We start from the raw sequence: 17,583 nt of genomic DNA on the forward strand, positions 1-17,583 counted from the left end.
ACATATTTTGTTTCTTTTAGCAATTCTCAGTAACACTTAATATTAAACTGTTCTTGTTCCTGTGTAATAAAACTGTAATTAAATAAGGGTTAAGGTAAAATAAATAAATAAATAACTTCCTTACTATGCAATTATAAAGCCATTTCCAAGGCCTTATGTTACAACAATGTTGCTGTGTAATAATCACAAAGTTACTAAACATATATAAGAATTTGATGTCACTGTATTACTTTGTCTCACTCATGATGAACATTTTTGTCATTTTGAAGCTGCAAAAGTCTTCTCTGATGTTGAGGTGATTCCATGTCCCTCACATATTTAATACTTTCAAATATAATTATTTTTCTGAGACCTGTATTTGAACATCAAAGAAAATAGTTGCCTTGTAGTTTAAACTCAAATAAACTACAAAATACAACCATTTTCTGCCCAGGTCTGATGGTCACACACACAGTCGCATGCACACATGCACACACAGCTCTGTTTTTGTGAATTTTCAGAACATTTTGGGGAGTACAAATGTATTCCCATTTAAAAATCCTATTTTCCCTAACCTTAACCCAAACCCTAACCCTAACCTTAAACCTAACCCTTAAGCCTAAAATAGCATTTGTGACCGACCGCTTTGATTCGGTCTTATATAGCAAAATTTGAAATGGGGAGTTTTTACATTGGATAAAAGCAGAGACACAGAGCTACAAAATGGTATATCATACACTGCATTTGAGGAACAATGGGAAGATAATTCTGATTTGAAAGTTGGTCAACTTGTAACCTCACTTTTGAGACAATGGACTTTGAATGTGTTGGTACCTACTGGAGGGCTCTTCTTTGTCTATACCCATTCAGCATTGTTCACACCCTCTTAAGCTTTAGCCCCACAAATCTCTTTAAAACTTCTTCGGGATAGTAGGCAGCATTTTCACTTTTGGATAAATAGCGTGCCCAAATTCAACTTCCTGCTACTCATCCCCAGAATATAAGATATGCATAGTATTAGTAGATTTGGATAGAAAACACTCTGAAGTTTCTAAAACTGTTTGAATCATGTCTGTGAGTATAACAGAACTTATGTAGCAGGGAATACCCCGAGGACAAACCATTCAGATTTTGTTTTTGAGGTCACTGTCTATTCAATGGGATTTCATCTGGAAACCAGATTTCTAAGGGACTTGTTTGCAGTTCCTACCGCTTCCACTGGATGTCACCAGTCTTTAGAAATTGGTTGAGGTTATTCCTTTGTGTAATGAAGATGTACAGCCATCTTGAACAAGTGTCATGTCATGTGTACTGTTTGATAGTTGCGCAAGACCAGAAAGCATGATTGAGTTTGTTGTCTTCCTGTATTGAACACAGATCATCCCGTCTTCAATTTTATCGATTATTTACGTTTAAAAATACGTAAAGTTGTATTACAAAAGTAGTTTGAATTGTTTTGGCAATGTTTACAGGTAACTTTTGAGATATTTTGTAGTGACGTTGGTCAAGTTGGAACCAGTGTTTTTCTGGATCAAACGTGCCAAATAAATGGACATTTTGGATATATATGGACGGAATTAATCAAACAAAAGGACCATTTGTAATGTTTATGGGACATATTGGAGTGCCAACAAAAGAAGCTCGTCAAAGGTAAGGCATGATTAATATTTTATTTCTGTGTTTTGTGTCGCATCTGCAGAGTTGAAATATGCTACTCTCTCATTGTTTACTGTTGTGCTATCATCAGATAATAGCATCTTATTCTTTTGCCGAAAAGCCTTTTTGAAATCTGACATGTTAGCGGGATTCACAACGAGTGTAGCTTTAATTTGGTATCTTACACGTGTGATTTAATGAGTTTGATTTTTAAAGTATTTTATTTGAATTTGGCGCTCTGCATTTTCCCTGGCTATTGGCCAGGTAGGGCGCTAGCGTCCCGCCTATCCCAGAGAGGTTTTAAGGGTTGATCCGAGTGTCCAAACAGCAGCAGTCAAGCACCCAAGCAACCTGGCTAATGTTGGATGGCTTGCTAGCTACTTCCAGACAGAACATCTCACTGGCAATTTTACTCACCTTAGCAGAGCTGGTTAGGCTGTTTTTATGTTATCAGAGCGATGGTGACTGCAACTGTGCTTCTGGCAACAATTTATGCTTTTTTTGCCAACGTTTACGGACACCGGCCATATTCAACTGGTATTGAGCGTTTGTAAAAATTTGTCAACTATGTCTATCAACAGTTGTCAACATTCTATTGAAATGTTACTTGCATAGTGGGGTATTTTGTTAACCTGTAGTGACACACCATCCTGTGAATGGGACCACTGTCATCATCTGAAACTAATTAGCATAACGCAACGGACATAAATCTTCCTAGAAAATATTCCTATTCATGAAAATCACAAGTGAAATATATTGGAACACAGCTTAGCCTTTTGTTCATCACCCTGTCATCTCAGATTTTCAAAATATGCTTTACAGCCAATGCTAGACAAGCATTTGTGTAAGTTTATCATAGCCTAGCATAGCATTATGCCTTGCTAGCAGCAGACAACCTGGTCACAGAAATCAGAAAAGTAATCAAATTCAATCGTTTACCTTTGATGAACTTCGGATGTTTTCACTCACAAGACTCCCAGGTAGACAGCCAAAGTTAATTTTTTCACAAAATATTATTTTTGTAGGCGAAATAGCTTCGTTTGTTCATCACGTTTGGCTGAGAAATCACCGAACACCGAAAAATATTCAAAATTAGCTCCATAATATCGACAGAAACATGGCAAAAGTTGTTTAGAATCCATCCTCAAGGTGTTTTTCTAATATCTATTTGATAATATATCCGTTGGGACAATTCGTTTTTCACTAGGACCGATTGGAAAAATGGCTACCTCTGTATTTTACGCGAGAATCTCTCTCGGAGCCACCATGTGACCACTTACGCAATGTGGCCGCCTATGGCTATTCTTCAACAGAAATGCGTAAAACTACGTCACAATGCTGTAGACACCTTGGGGAATACGTAGAAAGCGTAAGCTTGTTGATGGTACATTCATAGCTGAATAGGGAGCCATTGGAACGCAGCGCTTTCAAAACCTGGGGCACTTCCGGATTGGATTTTTCTCAGGCTTTTGCCTGCAACATCAGTTCTGTTATACTCACAGGCAATATCTTTACAGTTTTGGAAACGTTAGTGTTTTCTATCCAAAGCTGTCAATATATGCATATTCTAGCATCTTTTCCTGACAAAATATCCCGTTTAAAACGGGAATGTTTTTTTTCAAAAAATGAAAATACTGCCCCCTAACACCATTAAGACATGTGGCTAGCTAGCTAGCTAAACAATTAACCATAATCCCAACTCATGATATTACTACTGTGCATGAATTTTCAGGTAGCTAACCAACCAGGTTCAATGTTAGCTAGCTAACATTAGGCAATAACTAGCAATGCAAATGGCTCTGCGATACAAATAATAAGATCATACACATAACATTAGCTAGCTAGCCAGCTGGCTAACATTAGCTAGCTAACTAACAGCATACTTTAACTTGAAATGAAATGAAAACAACTTTGTCAAAATAAGAAACGTGTAATATCTGAAAATGTAGCTAGCTAGACTATCTTACCCATATACATAATGGATGGATGCTTCTCTCTGTCACGGATGCCATGGTTGCCCTTAGTTTGAAGATCTAATCCGGAGACGGGTGTTTTCTCCATCTCCTTAGCTATCATAGTCTAATTCCACTGATTCCAAAACTCTGTCCTCCAGAAAGTGGAGAGCAACACTTATGCAGCTCCACTATGCAATATATAAGATGCATTTGTCACATATACTCCCTCAACGGCCTCTAGGTCATCAGGCTGCTGATTATCCCGCACACCTGTCACCATTTATTTATTAAAATATTCACTCCCTGTACTTGCTTCCCAAATCTCAGTGCACTCATTACAGCGTTAGACAGGATTACCTAAAAAATACCAACCAGCTAAAATAGACAGAAGCGTGCTCTATGGCAGACCAATACGAACTCATCTCTTGGCATGTCCAGCCCACTCATTATCTCAGCCAATCATGGCTAGCGGGAAGGTTGCTGCCTTTTTCTGTGGCTTAACCAACAACTAGGCTCATAATTGTATTCATATTTACAGATTGCATACATGTTTAATATTCATATTTACAGATTGCATACATGTTTAAGGCACATGAAAAAAATGAATTTTGATTTAAAAAAAAGTTCAAATGTCTCTCTTGTAAAGTAGTGACCCGCGACATCCTGAAACAAGTCACATTTTAGCAAATTCAGGACATGAAAAAAGTCCTGACTTTTCACATTTTTTCTTGTTGTCAGGACATTGAGGTCACACACACACACACACACAGAGATGAATTGAACTGAGTAGCGGTGTTAATTAAGTTGAGATAAGGTGAATTTACATAAAATCTACCAGAATAATGTTTTTAACTGGGTTGAAACTAAACTGAAGTGAATCAATCTAGAGTGATTGAGTGAATCAATCTAGATTTTTTTTCAGACAGTGCCTCAGTCGTCAGTAAAACACCAGTCCGTTTCCCTCAGTAACATTGACTTCTACACTGGTGATTAGTTTAACTGCTGTCATTTATTGTCTTGTCATAGAGCTACCCTTCACCATGTTTCTTTTCCTCACAGACCATTAGCCATCCCGTCATACAGTTCTAAAGACTGCTTGGAGCATCTTACATTACCCTCTGCACTGAGTATAGGAAGAGTGGGCGTGTTTGGCCATACCAATCACTGTATCGTTGTCACGCCCTGACCGTAGAGATCTTTTTTATTCTCTATGTTTGGTTGGTCAGGGTGTAACTCGGGTGGGAAACTCTATGTTCTGTGTTTCTATGTTTTGGCCGGGTATGGTTCTCAATCAGGGACAGCTGTCTATCATTGTCTCTGATTGGGAATCATACTTAGGCAGCCTTTATCCCTTTTGTATTTTGTGGGATGTTGTCTTTGTTAGTGGCCTGTATAGCCCTAGTAAGCTTCACGTTCGTTTTTGTTATTTCTTGTTTTGTTGGCGACATTTAAAATAAAGACAAATGTACGCTCACCATGCTGCACCTTGGTGCAGTCATTTCCACGACGAAGGCGATCGTGACACTCATCAGTCAAACACACAAGCATTCACCCATCTTGTTATTCCCTCTCAAATATTTGTTGCTTATTTGATCGGACAGAGAGCAAGAAAAGATAGAGGAGAGAGTTGCAGAAATGGCAGTGAGACGGATTCAAATCTATGATGCAGCGGTATATGTGTTCCAGAAGCAGTGGCTTAGACCACTGGACCACCCTGGACCACCCTGGACCACCCAGCCTGTCAGTCAATCACTGCTTTCATATTGGTTTACCATCATCTATGTACAAGTAAGTGCTTTAGATATGGTATTTTGGCCTTCTGTAAGTAGAAGAGCTGTACATCATGTATACAGAGTATTGTATATCCAAAGAGAGGGGTATCATTACCATGTTACAGTCATCCAGAGTGGAGAGATGTTGTCAGGGGTTTTCTCTGCATCCTGAGAGGACGTCATGATGTCTCGTAACAACCAATGGTGCGGAGCTGATATCTGCACATGGAGCCAGTATGTATATCATATAGCTGTCGTGTAAATGAGGAAGAAGTTGTCAATCTACATCCCATTTATATCCCACTTAAACCACTACTTCCTTACTCAATGACACACAAGTAAATACATCTATAATGTAATGTATTATAGATGACTCCTGTATCATGCTTGATTGTGATTGTTTTAGTTTTTCAAAACTCCATTAGAGTGGTCCACAATGTGTTTTAAAATAATCTGTATGGTGTAGTTGTATCATTGTGGAGTGACACTTAATTAAATGTTTCTAACTAACACAATCCTATCTTTATTCATGGTGACAGCAAGTTGAGTGTGATGCTGTATCTCAGGGGTAATCTAAGTCCATCATTCCATTTAGAGGTCCTTATGATCCCTGTAACAGCCTGGCATTGACACTGCCATTCTGCAGTATAGCTGGAGCATACTGCTGTTCTGCTCTACTGCAGTGGCTTTGGACACACGCACACGATCAGTCCTCACACTTAATTTAGAATTCTGAAGGATAGAATGTTAAAAAAGTATTGCTTAATGGGATCGAAGTCAATAACTCCTGTATCCTGGCATTTGAGTAAAGCTGAAGTGAAGTCTGACCATTCTGACATGACCTGGCTTTGAAACTTTGATAAGTGGTTGCCAGCCCCAGTGAGTGTGGAACATTTGTTTCATTATGGAGTACAGAGAGAGGGAGAGAGAGGAGAAAGAGAATAGTGAATTGAGGGAACAGAGAAAGAGAGGGAGAGAGAGAAGATAAGAGAACAGAGAGAGGGACAGGGTGAGATAGAGGAGGTTGGGAAATAGGGACGACACAGGGAGGAATGAGAGAGAGGGGAGTGAGAGAGAGTGGGTAGTGAGAGAGAGGGGGGGGGTGAGAGATAGAGGAGGGAGTGAGAGAGAGGGGGGGGGGGGTACAGAGAAGTGAAGCAATGTTCCACTAAATTGATGGGCCAATAAGAGCTCTTCAAATGCGCAATGAGATCCGTGGCTTGCTGAGCAGCCTGGAGTGTAACAGTACTTCTAGTCACAGCTGACTCAACCTGATTTATAGTAGATGTACAGCAAGGCCCATATTGTTTGGGAATATTTTGCTTAGGTGTGTGTTCATGTTTGTACTTAGGATTTCTACTAATCAGGTTCACACATTTATGCTCTAGCTGATTCCAGATGTTCTGAAGCTGGAGCAGGTAGATGACGGTGATAAGATGGCTGATTCTAATGCTTTCATTTGACCTGAAGTTGGAGCAGGTAGATGACGATGATAAGATGGCTGATTCTAATGCTTTCATTTGACCTGAAGTTGGAGCAGGTAGATGACAGTGATAAGATGGCTGATTCTAATGCTTTCATTTGAACTGAAGTTGGAGCAGGTAGATGACAGTGATAAGATGGCTGATTCTAATGCTTTCATTTGACCTGAAGTTGGAGCAGGTAGATGACAGTGATAAGATGGCTGATTCTAATGCTTTCATTTGACCTGAAGTTGGAGCAGGTAGATAGATGACAGTGATAAGATGGCTGATTCTAATGCTTTCATTTGACCTGAAGTTGGAGCAGGTAGATGACGATGATAAGATGGCTGATTCTAATGCTTTCATTTGACCTGAAGTTGGAGCAGGTAGATGACGATGATAAGATGGCTGATTCTAATGCTTTCATTTGAACTGAAGTTGGAGCAGGTAGATGACGATGATAAGATGGCTGATTCTAATGCTTTCATTTGACCTGAAGTTGGAGCAGGTAGATGACGGTGATAAGATGGCTGATTCTAGTTTGGCCCAGAAAAGGCACATATAAAAACAGAATACTTTATAACTGTTCACTTAAACCAATCATCTTTTCACTCCTCCGTCAGTTTTGCCTTCTTCTATCAGATGTACAGTCCAATGAGACTTTCCTGGCACTTTTCCTTTGAAAACCCTCTTGTTGTGTTGTTCCCTATCCCATCTCCAAAACACTAACTTTTCCTTATTGTAACTCACTCTGGAGAACAGCATCTGCTAATACTAGAATGTGGAAATATGAAATGTGTCGTTCGTGTCCCCCTGTAACCCTAACCATGTAACCTTAACCCCTGTTTCCTCATAGTGCCCAGAAGCTGAGTGAGTTCTTCAGTAGTGATGAGATTGGAGATGAGCAAGAGCCAAATGCTACCATGCCCACGGGCCCTAGCAACCACAAAACCATTCCCTCCGGCCCCAGAAACCACAACAACAAGTACCAGGCAGTGGTGAGTACCCAGCTATCACATAATGTTCTGAGAACATTATGTTTCTTAGAGATTGTTGAGAGCGTAGTTGTCCTATGGTGATTTAGCATACAAACGTCCTAAAACTTTCTGCGAATGGTACAGGATAGTTGCTTGGTTTTGGAACATTTTCTGAACATTTAAGTAACTTTAACAGAATGTTTTGTAAACATGGTTACATTTATATTGAATAAAAAATATAAACACAACATGTAAAGCTTCCCAATGTTTCATGGCCTGAAATAAAAGATTCCAGAAATGTTCCATACGCACAAAAATCTTATTACTCTCAAATGTTGTGCACACATTTGTTTTCATCCCTGTTAGTGAGCATTTCTCTTTTTCAAAGATAATCCATCCACCTGACAGGTATGGCATATCAAGAAGCTGATTAAATAACATGATCATTACAAAGGTGCACCTTGTGCTGGGGACAATAAAAGGCCACTCTACAATGCCAGATGTCTCAAGTTTTGAAGGAGCGTGCAATTGGCATGCAGAGTGCAGGAATGTTCACCAGAGCTGTTGCCAGAGAATTTAATGTTAATTTCTATACCATAAGTCGCTCTCCAAAGTCGTTTTAGAGAATTCGGCAGTACGTCTAACCGGCCTCATAATCGCAGACCATGTGTAACCACGCCTTCCAGGACCTCTTCCTCTGCGGGATCATCTGAGACCAGCCACCCAGATAGCTGATGAAACTGTGTGTTTGCTCAACCAAATCATTTTTGCAAAAACTGTCATTAACAGTCTCAGGAAAGAGATTTAACGATGCTCTTACAAAGGTTCTTACGATGAACTTAGGCTTAAGATGCTTTTGGGAAACTGGGACCTGTTCTCTATCCATGGAATTAGTGAATTGCGCCACCAGGATGGAGCTAGCATGCCATGTTTTCCACATATTTAATTTCATTTAATTTTAGTCTATTCAAACAAACCCAAATTCAAAGGAAACAAACAATCATTAAGATCATGTGTTGTCAATTAGTGGGCGCGTTAAATCTCCGAGCTGTTTGCCAAAACCATCGTTATTAACGTTGCACTTGAAAACGGCCATAATCTAATGCCTGTCTCAGACCACTCGTAGAACAGCTAGGTGCGTCGTTAGATGCTTTTTTTGCCCTCTCGCATTTCTTTATACACAGAAGATCTCTGCTAAACATAGAATCACATGGTTTATCCGTCTCTCCTTTACCACCGACAGCTTCAGAACAAAGTTGACTACAAATACAAAGTTGTCTTTGCAATTGATACAAACAAGTGACGTAGAAAAAGATGCTTCCTATGAAAGTTGACGGCATTAAAAATATAGAAAGTAGGCAATAGGCCTATTTCAAACATATTGAAATACATTTCATGTTCTATTTTGCTGTAATTTGTCTCAATATACTTCATAATGTGTAGCCTAACATGTGCAATGATGTGCCAAATCAGTGGTTTAGTGCATTTTTATTAGGTAAGCATTAGAATAAGACTCCTCAACATTTGCAGCCGTAGGTGGTGATATCTCTCTAGAAGCTGATCCGCTATCAGTATTGTGAAATATATATATTGTTAAGGTAAGATTTGAATGGAGTAAGTGGATCAGAGAGCACATGCGCCAACAACACACTTAGCGACCATTCTCTCTGCGTGGTGTTTTGGGAAACGCATGTGACATCTTCGGACGTTGTTGGAAAGATGCATCCTGTGAAACCAGGCCACCAGGAAACCAGAGTCAAATGTTCTCAGAACCTCCCTGCAACCTGAAAATAAACGTTCCCAGAACAGGGATCTAACCAGCAAAGCAAACGGTTCTAGGATACGAATAACAACATCATAAACGTACTGTTAGCTAGGGAGCCAGCCAGCTAATGTTAGCTAGCTAGCTAACAGTACACTTTAGATGGAATTGAAACCCCTTTCTGTCAAAATTAGAAACTTGTAATATCTGAAAATGTAGCTAGCTAGACTACCTTACCTGTATACGTCATCATGCATGATGTCATCCGTCTCCCTGTCATGGATGCCATACTACAGTTGCCCTTAGTTTGAAGATGTAATCGGTTCACATACGGTTCACATTTGTTTTGTGTTGTAGTCACGATCAATATCAACATTTACACAGATGCACGCAAGCGTACGCATGCACACATACATGAACACACACACACAGAGAGCTCCCACAAAGAGCTCTTAAACACTCAACCACTCATTCACAGGCAGAATGCACATCAATGTTGTAGTTAATGTCCTCCTTCCACCTCCACCCCAACCTCATTTGCACACACACTCACCACCTCCTCCACAATCCTCCGCCACCATCCACCACCTCTGTGGTTTTCATAGTGGTCCTGTAAAAAGCCTAAGCAATGCCCTGCCCCCTCCCTGCACCTCTCCCAGCCTCTGAAGGTGGTGAACAGGAAGAGACATCCCAGGGACGATTGGAACAACTACAGACATGAGGGAGGCAACCCACCCCCCCAGGAGGGAGACCAAGACCTCTGCATCAGGGTGAGTAGGAGGCAGACCAGGAGAAGGACCACTGGATCAGGGTGAGTGAGAGGTAGACCAGGAGGACCTAGACCTCTGGATCAGGGTGAGTGAGAGGTAGATCAGGAGGACCTAGACCTCTGGATCAGGGTGAGTGAGAGGTAGACCAGGAGGACATAGACTTCTGGATCAGGGTGAGTGAGAGGTAGACCAGGAGGACCTAGGGCTCTGGATCAGGGTGTGTGAGAGGTAGACCAGGAGGACCTAGACCTCTGGATCAGGGTGAGTGAGAGGTAGATCAGGAGGACCTAGACCTCTGGATCAGGGTGAGTGAGAGGTAGACCAGGAGGACATAGACTTCTGGATCAGGGTGAGTGAGAGGTAGACCAGGAGGACCTAGGGCTCTGGATCAGGGTGTGTGAGAGGTAGACCAGGAGGACCTAGACCTCTGGATCAGGGTGAGTGAGAGGTAGACCAGGAGGACCTAGACCTCTGGATCAGGGTGAGTTAGAGGTAGATCAGGAGGACCTAGACCTCTGGATCAGGGTGAGTGAGAGGTAGACCAGGAGGACCTAGACCTCTGGATCAGGATGAGTGAGAGGTAGACGAGGAGGACCTAGACCTCTGGATCAGGGTGAGTGAGAGGTAGATCAGGAGGACCTAGACCTCTGGATCAGGGTGAGTGAGAGGTAGACCAGGAGGACCTAGACCTCTGGATCAGGGTGAGTGAGAGGTAGATCAGGAGGACCTAGACCTCTGGATCAGGGTGAGTGAGAGGTAGATCAGGAGGACCTAGACCTCTGGATCAGGGTGAGTGAGAGGTAGACCAGGAGGACCTAGACCTCTGGATCAGGGTGAGTGAGAGGTAGACCAGGAGGACCTAGACCTCTGGATCAGGGTGAGTGAGAGGTAGACCAGGAGGACCTAGACCTCTGGATCAGGGTGAGTGAGAGGTAGACCAGGAGGACCTAGACCTCTGGATCAGGATGAGTGAGAGGTAGACCAGGAGGACCTAGACCTCTGGATCAGGGTGAGTGAGAGGTAGACCAGGAGGACCTAGACCTCTGGATCAGGGTGAGTGAGAGGTAGACCAGGAGGACCTAGACCTCTGGATCAGGGTGAGTGAGAGGTAGACCAGGAGGACCTAGACCTCTGGATCAGGATGAGTGAGAGGTAGACCAGGAGGACCTAGACCTCTGGATCAGGGTGAGTGAGAGGTAGACCAGGAGGACCTAGACCTCTGGATCAGGGTGAGTGAGAGGTAGACCAGGAGGACCTAGACCTCTGGATCAGGGTGAGTGAGAGGTAGCAGAACTAGATAAAAGTTCAAACTATCATTCAGTCTCATCAGTGTGCTGCCAGTGACAATATCCTGTCTGACTGCTTACTGCTGATCCTCTCCTGTCTGACTCCTTACTCAGTCAGATTATGTTTTTGTGAAAGCAGTGGGAATCAGTCTTTGACATTTGCTTTGATCAATGTGTGTGATGTTTCTTTCTCCAGATAACCAGTGGATATTTCACCTGGACAGATGGGACTCCCACCCTGTCTAACGTAAACATCAAGGTTCCCTTTGGTAAGGCTCTGCTGCTGGAGGAAGGTTAAACGCCATGGCATTAATACTCTATTAAAGGAATCACTACTCCCTCCTCCTATCCCCCCATCTCTCTACTCGCTCTCTCCCACCCAATTTCTAATTTCCTGTGTGTCTCTCTCTCGCTCTCTCTCTCAGGTCAGCTGACTATGATCGTGGGCCAGGTGGGTTGCGGGAAGTCGTCCCTGTTGCTGGCAGCTCTGGGAGAAATGCAGAGAGTCTCTGGGACTGTCACCTGGAACATGTAAGACTGGATGAAATTACTACTCACACCGTAGATGTCACAGATAGATGGATGGACAGTAAACTACTAGTAGGATGGACATACTAAATGGTTGACAAGCCTCTTTCTCATCCAAAGTACAAAGAAGGTCTATTAAATTACAGTAGGTTCATGTGGCCTGAGCTCAGATGATGTCAATTTGAAAGGTCATAGGTGAAATGTGTATTGTGACTCCAGAGTTCCAGGTAGCTATCCGCAGAGAGGCAGGTACAGTAGCCGTTCACAGAAAACCAGGTAGCCGTCCACAGAGAGCCAGGTAGCCGTTCACAGAAAACCAGGTAGCCGTCCACAGAGAGCCAGCCGTGCACAGATGACTGACTGTTTAACTCTCTCAGCGATAAAAAATGCTTTTGAATCAAATCCAATTTTATTTGTCACGTGCTTTGTAAACAACAGGTGTAGACTAACAGTGAAATGTTAACTTACGGGCCCTTCCCAACAATACAGAGAGAAAATATATAAATATAAAAATAATAACAAGAGGAATAAATGCACAACAAGTAATGATAACTTGGCTATATACACAGGATACCAGTACCGAGTCGATGTGCAAGGTCACGGGGTAATTTAGGTAGATACTTACTCAGTACATACGTATATGTACATATAGGTGTGACTAGGCAACTGGATAGGTAATAAACAGTAACAGCAGCTTATGTGATGAGTCAAAAGAGTTAGTGCAAAAAGGGTCAATTAAGCTTTCTGGGTAGCTTTAGGTTAACTATTTAACTAACTATTTAGCAGTCTTATAGCTTAGGTGTAGACACTGTTCAGGATACTGTTGGTTCCAGACTTGGTGCATCGGTACCGCTTGCCGTGCGGTAGCAGAGAGAACAGTCTATGACTTGGATGGCTGGAGTCTTTGACAATTTTTAGGGCCTTCCTCTGACACCGCCTGGTATAGAGGTCCGGGTGGCAGGGAGCTCGGCCCCAGTGATGTACTGGGTTGTACGCACTATCCTCTGTAGCTCGTTGTGGTCGTATGCCAAACAGTTGTCATACCAAGGAGTGAACCAGCTGTAGAAGCTGTAGAACTTTTTGAGGATCTGAGGGCCCATGCCAAATCTTTTCAATCTCCTGAGGGAGAAGAGGTATTGTCATGCCCTCTTTATGACTGTGTTGATTGATGCGTGTGGACCATGATAGTTCCTTAGTGATGTGGACACCAAGGAACTCGAAGCTCTCAACCTGTTCCTGGGGGTGTGCTTGGCCCTCCTTGGTCTTGCTGGCATTGAGGGAGAGGTTGTTGTCCTGGCACCATACTGCCAGGTCTCAATGTCGTTGGTGTTCAGGCCTACTACCATTGTGTCGTCTGCAAATGTAATGATGGTGTTGGAGTTGTGCGTGGCCATGCCATCGTGGGTGAACAGGCAGTGCAGGAGGAGACTAAGAGCGCACCCCTGAAGGGCCCCTGTGTTGAGGATCAGCGTGGCATAGTTGTTGTTACCTATCCTCACCACCGGGGGTGGCCAGTCAGGAAGTCCAGGATCCAGATGCAGAGGGAAGTGTTTAATCCCAGGGTACTTAGCTTAGTGATGAGCTTGGATGGCACAATGGTGTTGAACGCTGAGCTGTAGTCAATGAACAGCATTTTCATGTAGGTTTTCCTTTTGTTCAGGTGGGAAAGGGAAGTGTGGAGTGCAATAGCGATTGTGTCATCTGTGGATATGTTGGGGCGGTATGCGAAGTGGGGTGGGTCCAGGGTGTCTGGGATGATGGTGTTGATGTGAGTCATGACCAGACTTTTAAAGCATTTCATGGCTACAGATGTGAGTGCTACGGGGCAATAGTTATTTAGACAGCTTGCCGTTCTTGGGCACAGGGACTATGGTGGTCTGCTTGAAACATGTAGGTATTACAGACTGGGTCAGGGAGAGGTTGAACATGCAGTTGTCAGCTGAGTACGCATCCTGGTGATCCATCTGGCTCCTGCAGCCTTGTGAATGTTAACCTGTTTAAAGGCCTTACTCACATCAGCTACGGAGAGCGTGATCACACAGTCGTCCGGATCAGCTGGTGCTCTCATGCATAGTTCAGTGTTGCTAACCTTGTAGAACATAGAAGGTATTTAGCACCAACTCTCTGGTACCCTTTCCTGCAGTCAAATAACCAAAGCGCCCTCTAATGGCAACATGGGTGGAATGTTACTGATATGTTTTGTCATTTCAAAATTCATTAATAGAACCCATAGCGGCCATTGACAGCCTTTCTTTAAATTACTGTAGCCTATAGCGGCCATCGACAGCCTTAATTTAAATTACTGTAGCAGTCGAGAACAAATGAAACATCACAAAATGAAATGGCTAACAACCTGTTGTTGTATTTGTGTGGCTGTTGTCATCAAACAGAAACCGGAAACAGAGTATGCTCTCATTTGACTTTTCAAAGAATGTGCTGATCTATGGTGTCAAAAGTGATGCTAAAGTCTAGGAACACGAGGTAATTTACCACATTCACAAGTGCAGTCTCAGTACTATGGTGGGGTCTAAAACCAGACTGGAGCATTTAGAATACATTAATTGTCTTCAAGAAAGCAGTGAGTTGCTGCGCACAGCATTTTCCAATTTTTTTGAGAGGAATGGGAGATTCAATACAGGCCAATTTGTTTTATAATTTTCCGGGACAACATTTGGCTTTTTCAGGAGAGGTTATATTGCCACTTTTAGTGAGTTTTCTACACAATCGGAGGATAGGGAACTGTTTATTATGTTTAACATAGGAGTGCCAAGCACAGGAAGTAGCTCTTTCAGTAGTTTATTTGGAATAGGCTCCAGTCGGCAGTTGGCAGGTTTAGAGGCCATGACTATTTTCGTAAATGTGTCGAGATACATGTTAAAAAAACTTGTCTCCATTTATCCTAGGTCGTAGCAGTTCTTTGCAGACTCAGAACAAATTAGTTGTGTAGAAATATGCATATTTGAAGAGGAATCCATAATTTGCTTTCTAATTATCATTATCTTTTTGTCGAAGAAGTTCATGAATTCTTCGCTGCTGAAGTGAAGGCCATCCTCACTTGGGGAATTCTGCTTTTTAGTTAGCTTGGCGACAGTGACAAAATACATTTTTTGATTGTTCCGTTTCTCTTCAATCAGGTTGTAAAAGTAGCCTGGTCGAGCAGCAGTAAGATCTCTTCGATACTGCACGGTACTGTCTATCCAAGCTAGTCAGAAGACTTCCAGTTTGGTGGAGTATCATTTCCGTTCCAATTTTCTGGAAGCTTTTCTTCAGAGCTCGGGTACTTTCTGTATACCAGGGAGCTAGTTTCTTTTGACAAATGTTTTTTGGTTTCAGAGGTGCGTCTAGGCTATTACAAAGGTTAAGTTTAGATCCTCATGTGAGGTGATAACAGATTTTTGTACTCTGACATCCTTAGGTAGGTGGAGGGAGTCTGGAAGGGCATCTAGGAATCTTTGGGTTGTCTGAGAATTTATAGCGCAGCTTTTGATGATCCTTGGTTGGGGTCTGAGCAGATTGTTTGTTGCGATTGCAAACATAATAAAATTGTGGTACGATAGTCCAGGATTATGAGGAAAAACATTTACATCCACAATATTTACTCCACGGGACAAAACTAAATCCAAGGTATGATTATGGCAATGCGTAGATCCTGAGACATGTTGGACAAAACCCACTGAGTCGATGATGGCTCTCGAAAGCCTTTTAGAGTGGGTCTGTGGACTTCTCCATGTGAATGTTGAAGTCACCAAAAAATAGAATATTATCTGCCATGACTGCGAGGTCCGATAGGAATTCAGGAAACTTCGTGAGGAACGCTGTATACGGCCCAGGAGGCCTGTAAACAGTAGCTATAAAAAGTGATTGAGTAGATTGCATATATGTTACGGTGAGTGAATGAGGACCCAAAAGCGAACTAACTTAAACAGAGCTTCTTTAATAACCAAACATAGGTAGGCTCAGATAGACCGGCAGATTCCGACAGGACAGGACAAGGTTACAGCAAACATGACGATAGTCTGGCTCAGGCATGAAACACAACAAACAAGAATCCGACAAGGACAGGAACAAAAACAGAGAGAGATATAGGGGACTAATCAGAGGGAAAAAGGGAACAGGTGGGAAACGGGGTGACGAGGTAGTCAGGAGGAGACAAGGAACAGCTGGGGGAAAGCGGGGGAGAAAAGGTAACCTAATACGACCAGCAGAGGGAGACAGGGTGAAAGGAAAGGACAGAGACACAACATGACAATACATGACAGTACCCCCCCACTCACCGAGCGCCTCCTGGCGCACTCGAGGAGGAAACCTGGCGGCAACGGAGGAAATCCTCGATCAGCGCACGGTCCAGCACGTCCCGAGAGGGAACCCAACTCCTCTCCTCAGGACCGTACCCCTCCCAATCAACGAGGTACTGGTGACCACGGCCCCGAGGACGCATGTCCAAAATCCTGCGGACCCTGTAGATGGGTGCGCCCTCGACAAGGATGGGGGGGGGGGGGGGGGAAGACGAGCGGGGGCGCGAAGAACGGGCTTAATACAGGAGACATGGAAGACCGGGTGGACGCGACGAAGGTATCGCGGAAGAAGAAGTCGAACTGCGACAGGATTAATGACCCGAGAAATACGGAACGGACCAATGAACCGCGGGGTCAACTTGCGAGAAGCCGTCTTAAGGGGAAGGTTCTGAGTGGAGAGCCAAACTCTCTGACCGCGACAATATCTAGGACTCTTAGTTCTACGCTTATTAGCAGCCCTCACAGTCTGCGTCCTATAACGGCAAAGTGCAGACCTGACCCTCTTCCAGGTGCGCTCGCAACGTTGGACAAAAGCCTGAGCGGAGGGGACGCTGGACTCGGCGAACTGAGATGAGAACAGCGGAGGCTGGTACCCGAGGCTACTCTGAAAAGGAGATAGCCCGGTCGCAGACGAAGGAAGCGAGTTGTGGGCGTATTCTGCCCAGGGGAGCTGTTCTGACCAAGACGCAGGGTTGCGAAAAGAAAGACTGCGTAAGATGCGACCAATAGTCTGATTGGCCCGTTCTGCTTGACCGTTAGACTGGGGGTGAAAGCCGGAAGAGAGACTGACGGAAGCCCCAATCAAACGGCAAAACTCCCTCCAAAATTGAGACGTGAATTGCGGACCTCTGTCCGAAACGACGTCTGACGGAAGGCCATGAATTCTGAAAACATTCTCGATGATGATTTGTGCCGTCTCTTTAGCAGAAGGAAGCTTAGCAAGGGGAATGAAATGAGCCGCCTTAGAGAACCTATCGACAACCGTAAGAATAACAGTCTTCCCCGCTGACGAAGGCAGTCCGGTGACAAAATCTAAGGCGATGTGAGACCACGGTCGAGAGGGAATGGGCAGCGGCCTGAGACGGCCGGCAGGAGGGGAGTTACCGGACTTAGTCTGCGCGCAGACCGAACAAGCAGCCA

At 43.5% G+C, this 17,583-nt stretch overlaps 1 protein-coding gene across 2 annotated transcripts in view; it reads left to right on the forward strand.

Annotated features, from left to right (window-relative positions):
* Nucleotides 1-17,583, forward strand: part of LOC110522733 (ATP-binding cassette sub-family C member 8-like) — a 136,548-nt gene that overhangs the window by 63,495 nt on the left and 55,470 nt on the right. For both annotated transcript variants that reach the window (XM_036969078.1, XM_036969077.1), the window contains exons 13-16: nt 7,682-7,823; nt 10,224-10,334; nt 11,817-11,889; nt 12,046-12,151. In XM_036969078.1, coding sequence (XP_036824973.1) covers nt 7,682-7,823; nt 10,224-10,334; nt 11,817-11,889; nt 12,046-12,151 — 432 coding nt within the window. The remainder of the gene's footprint in view (nt 1-7,681; nt 7,824-10,223; nt 10,335-11,816; nt 11,890-12,045; nt 12,152-17,583) is intronic.

The sequence above is a fragment of the Oncorhynchus mykiss genome, chromosome 30, assembly GCF_013265735.2.
Source record: "Oncorhynchus mykiss isolate Arlee chromosome 30, USDA_OmykA_1.1, whole genome shotgun sequence".
NCBI lineage: Eukaryota > Metazoa > Chordata > Actinopteri > Salmoniformes > Salmonidae > Oncorhynchus > Oncorhynchus mykiss.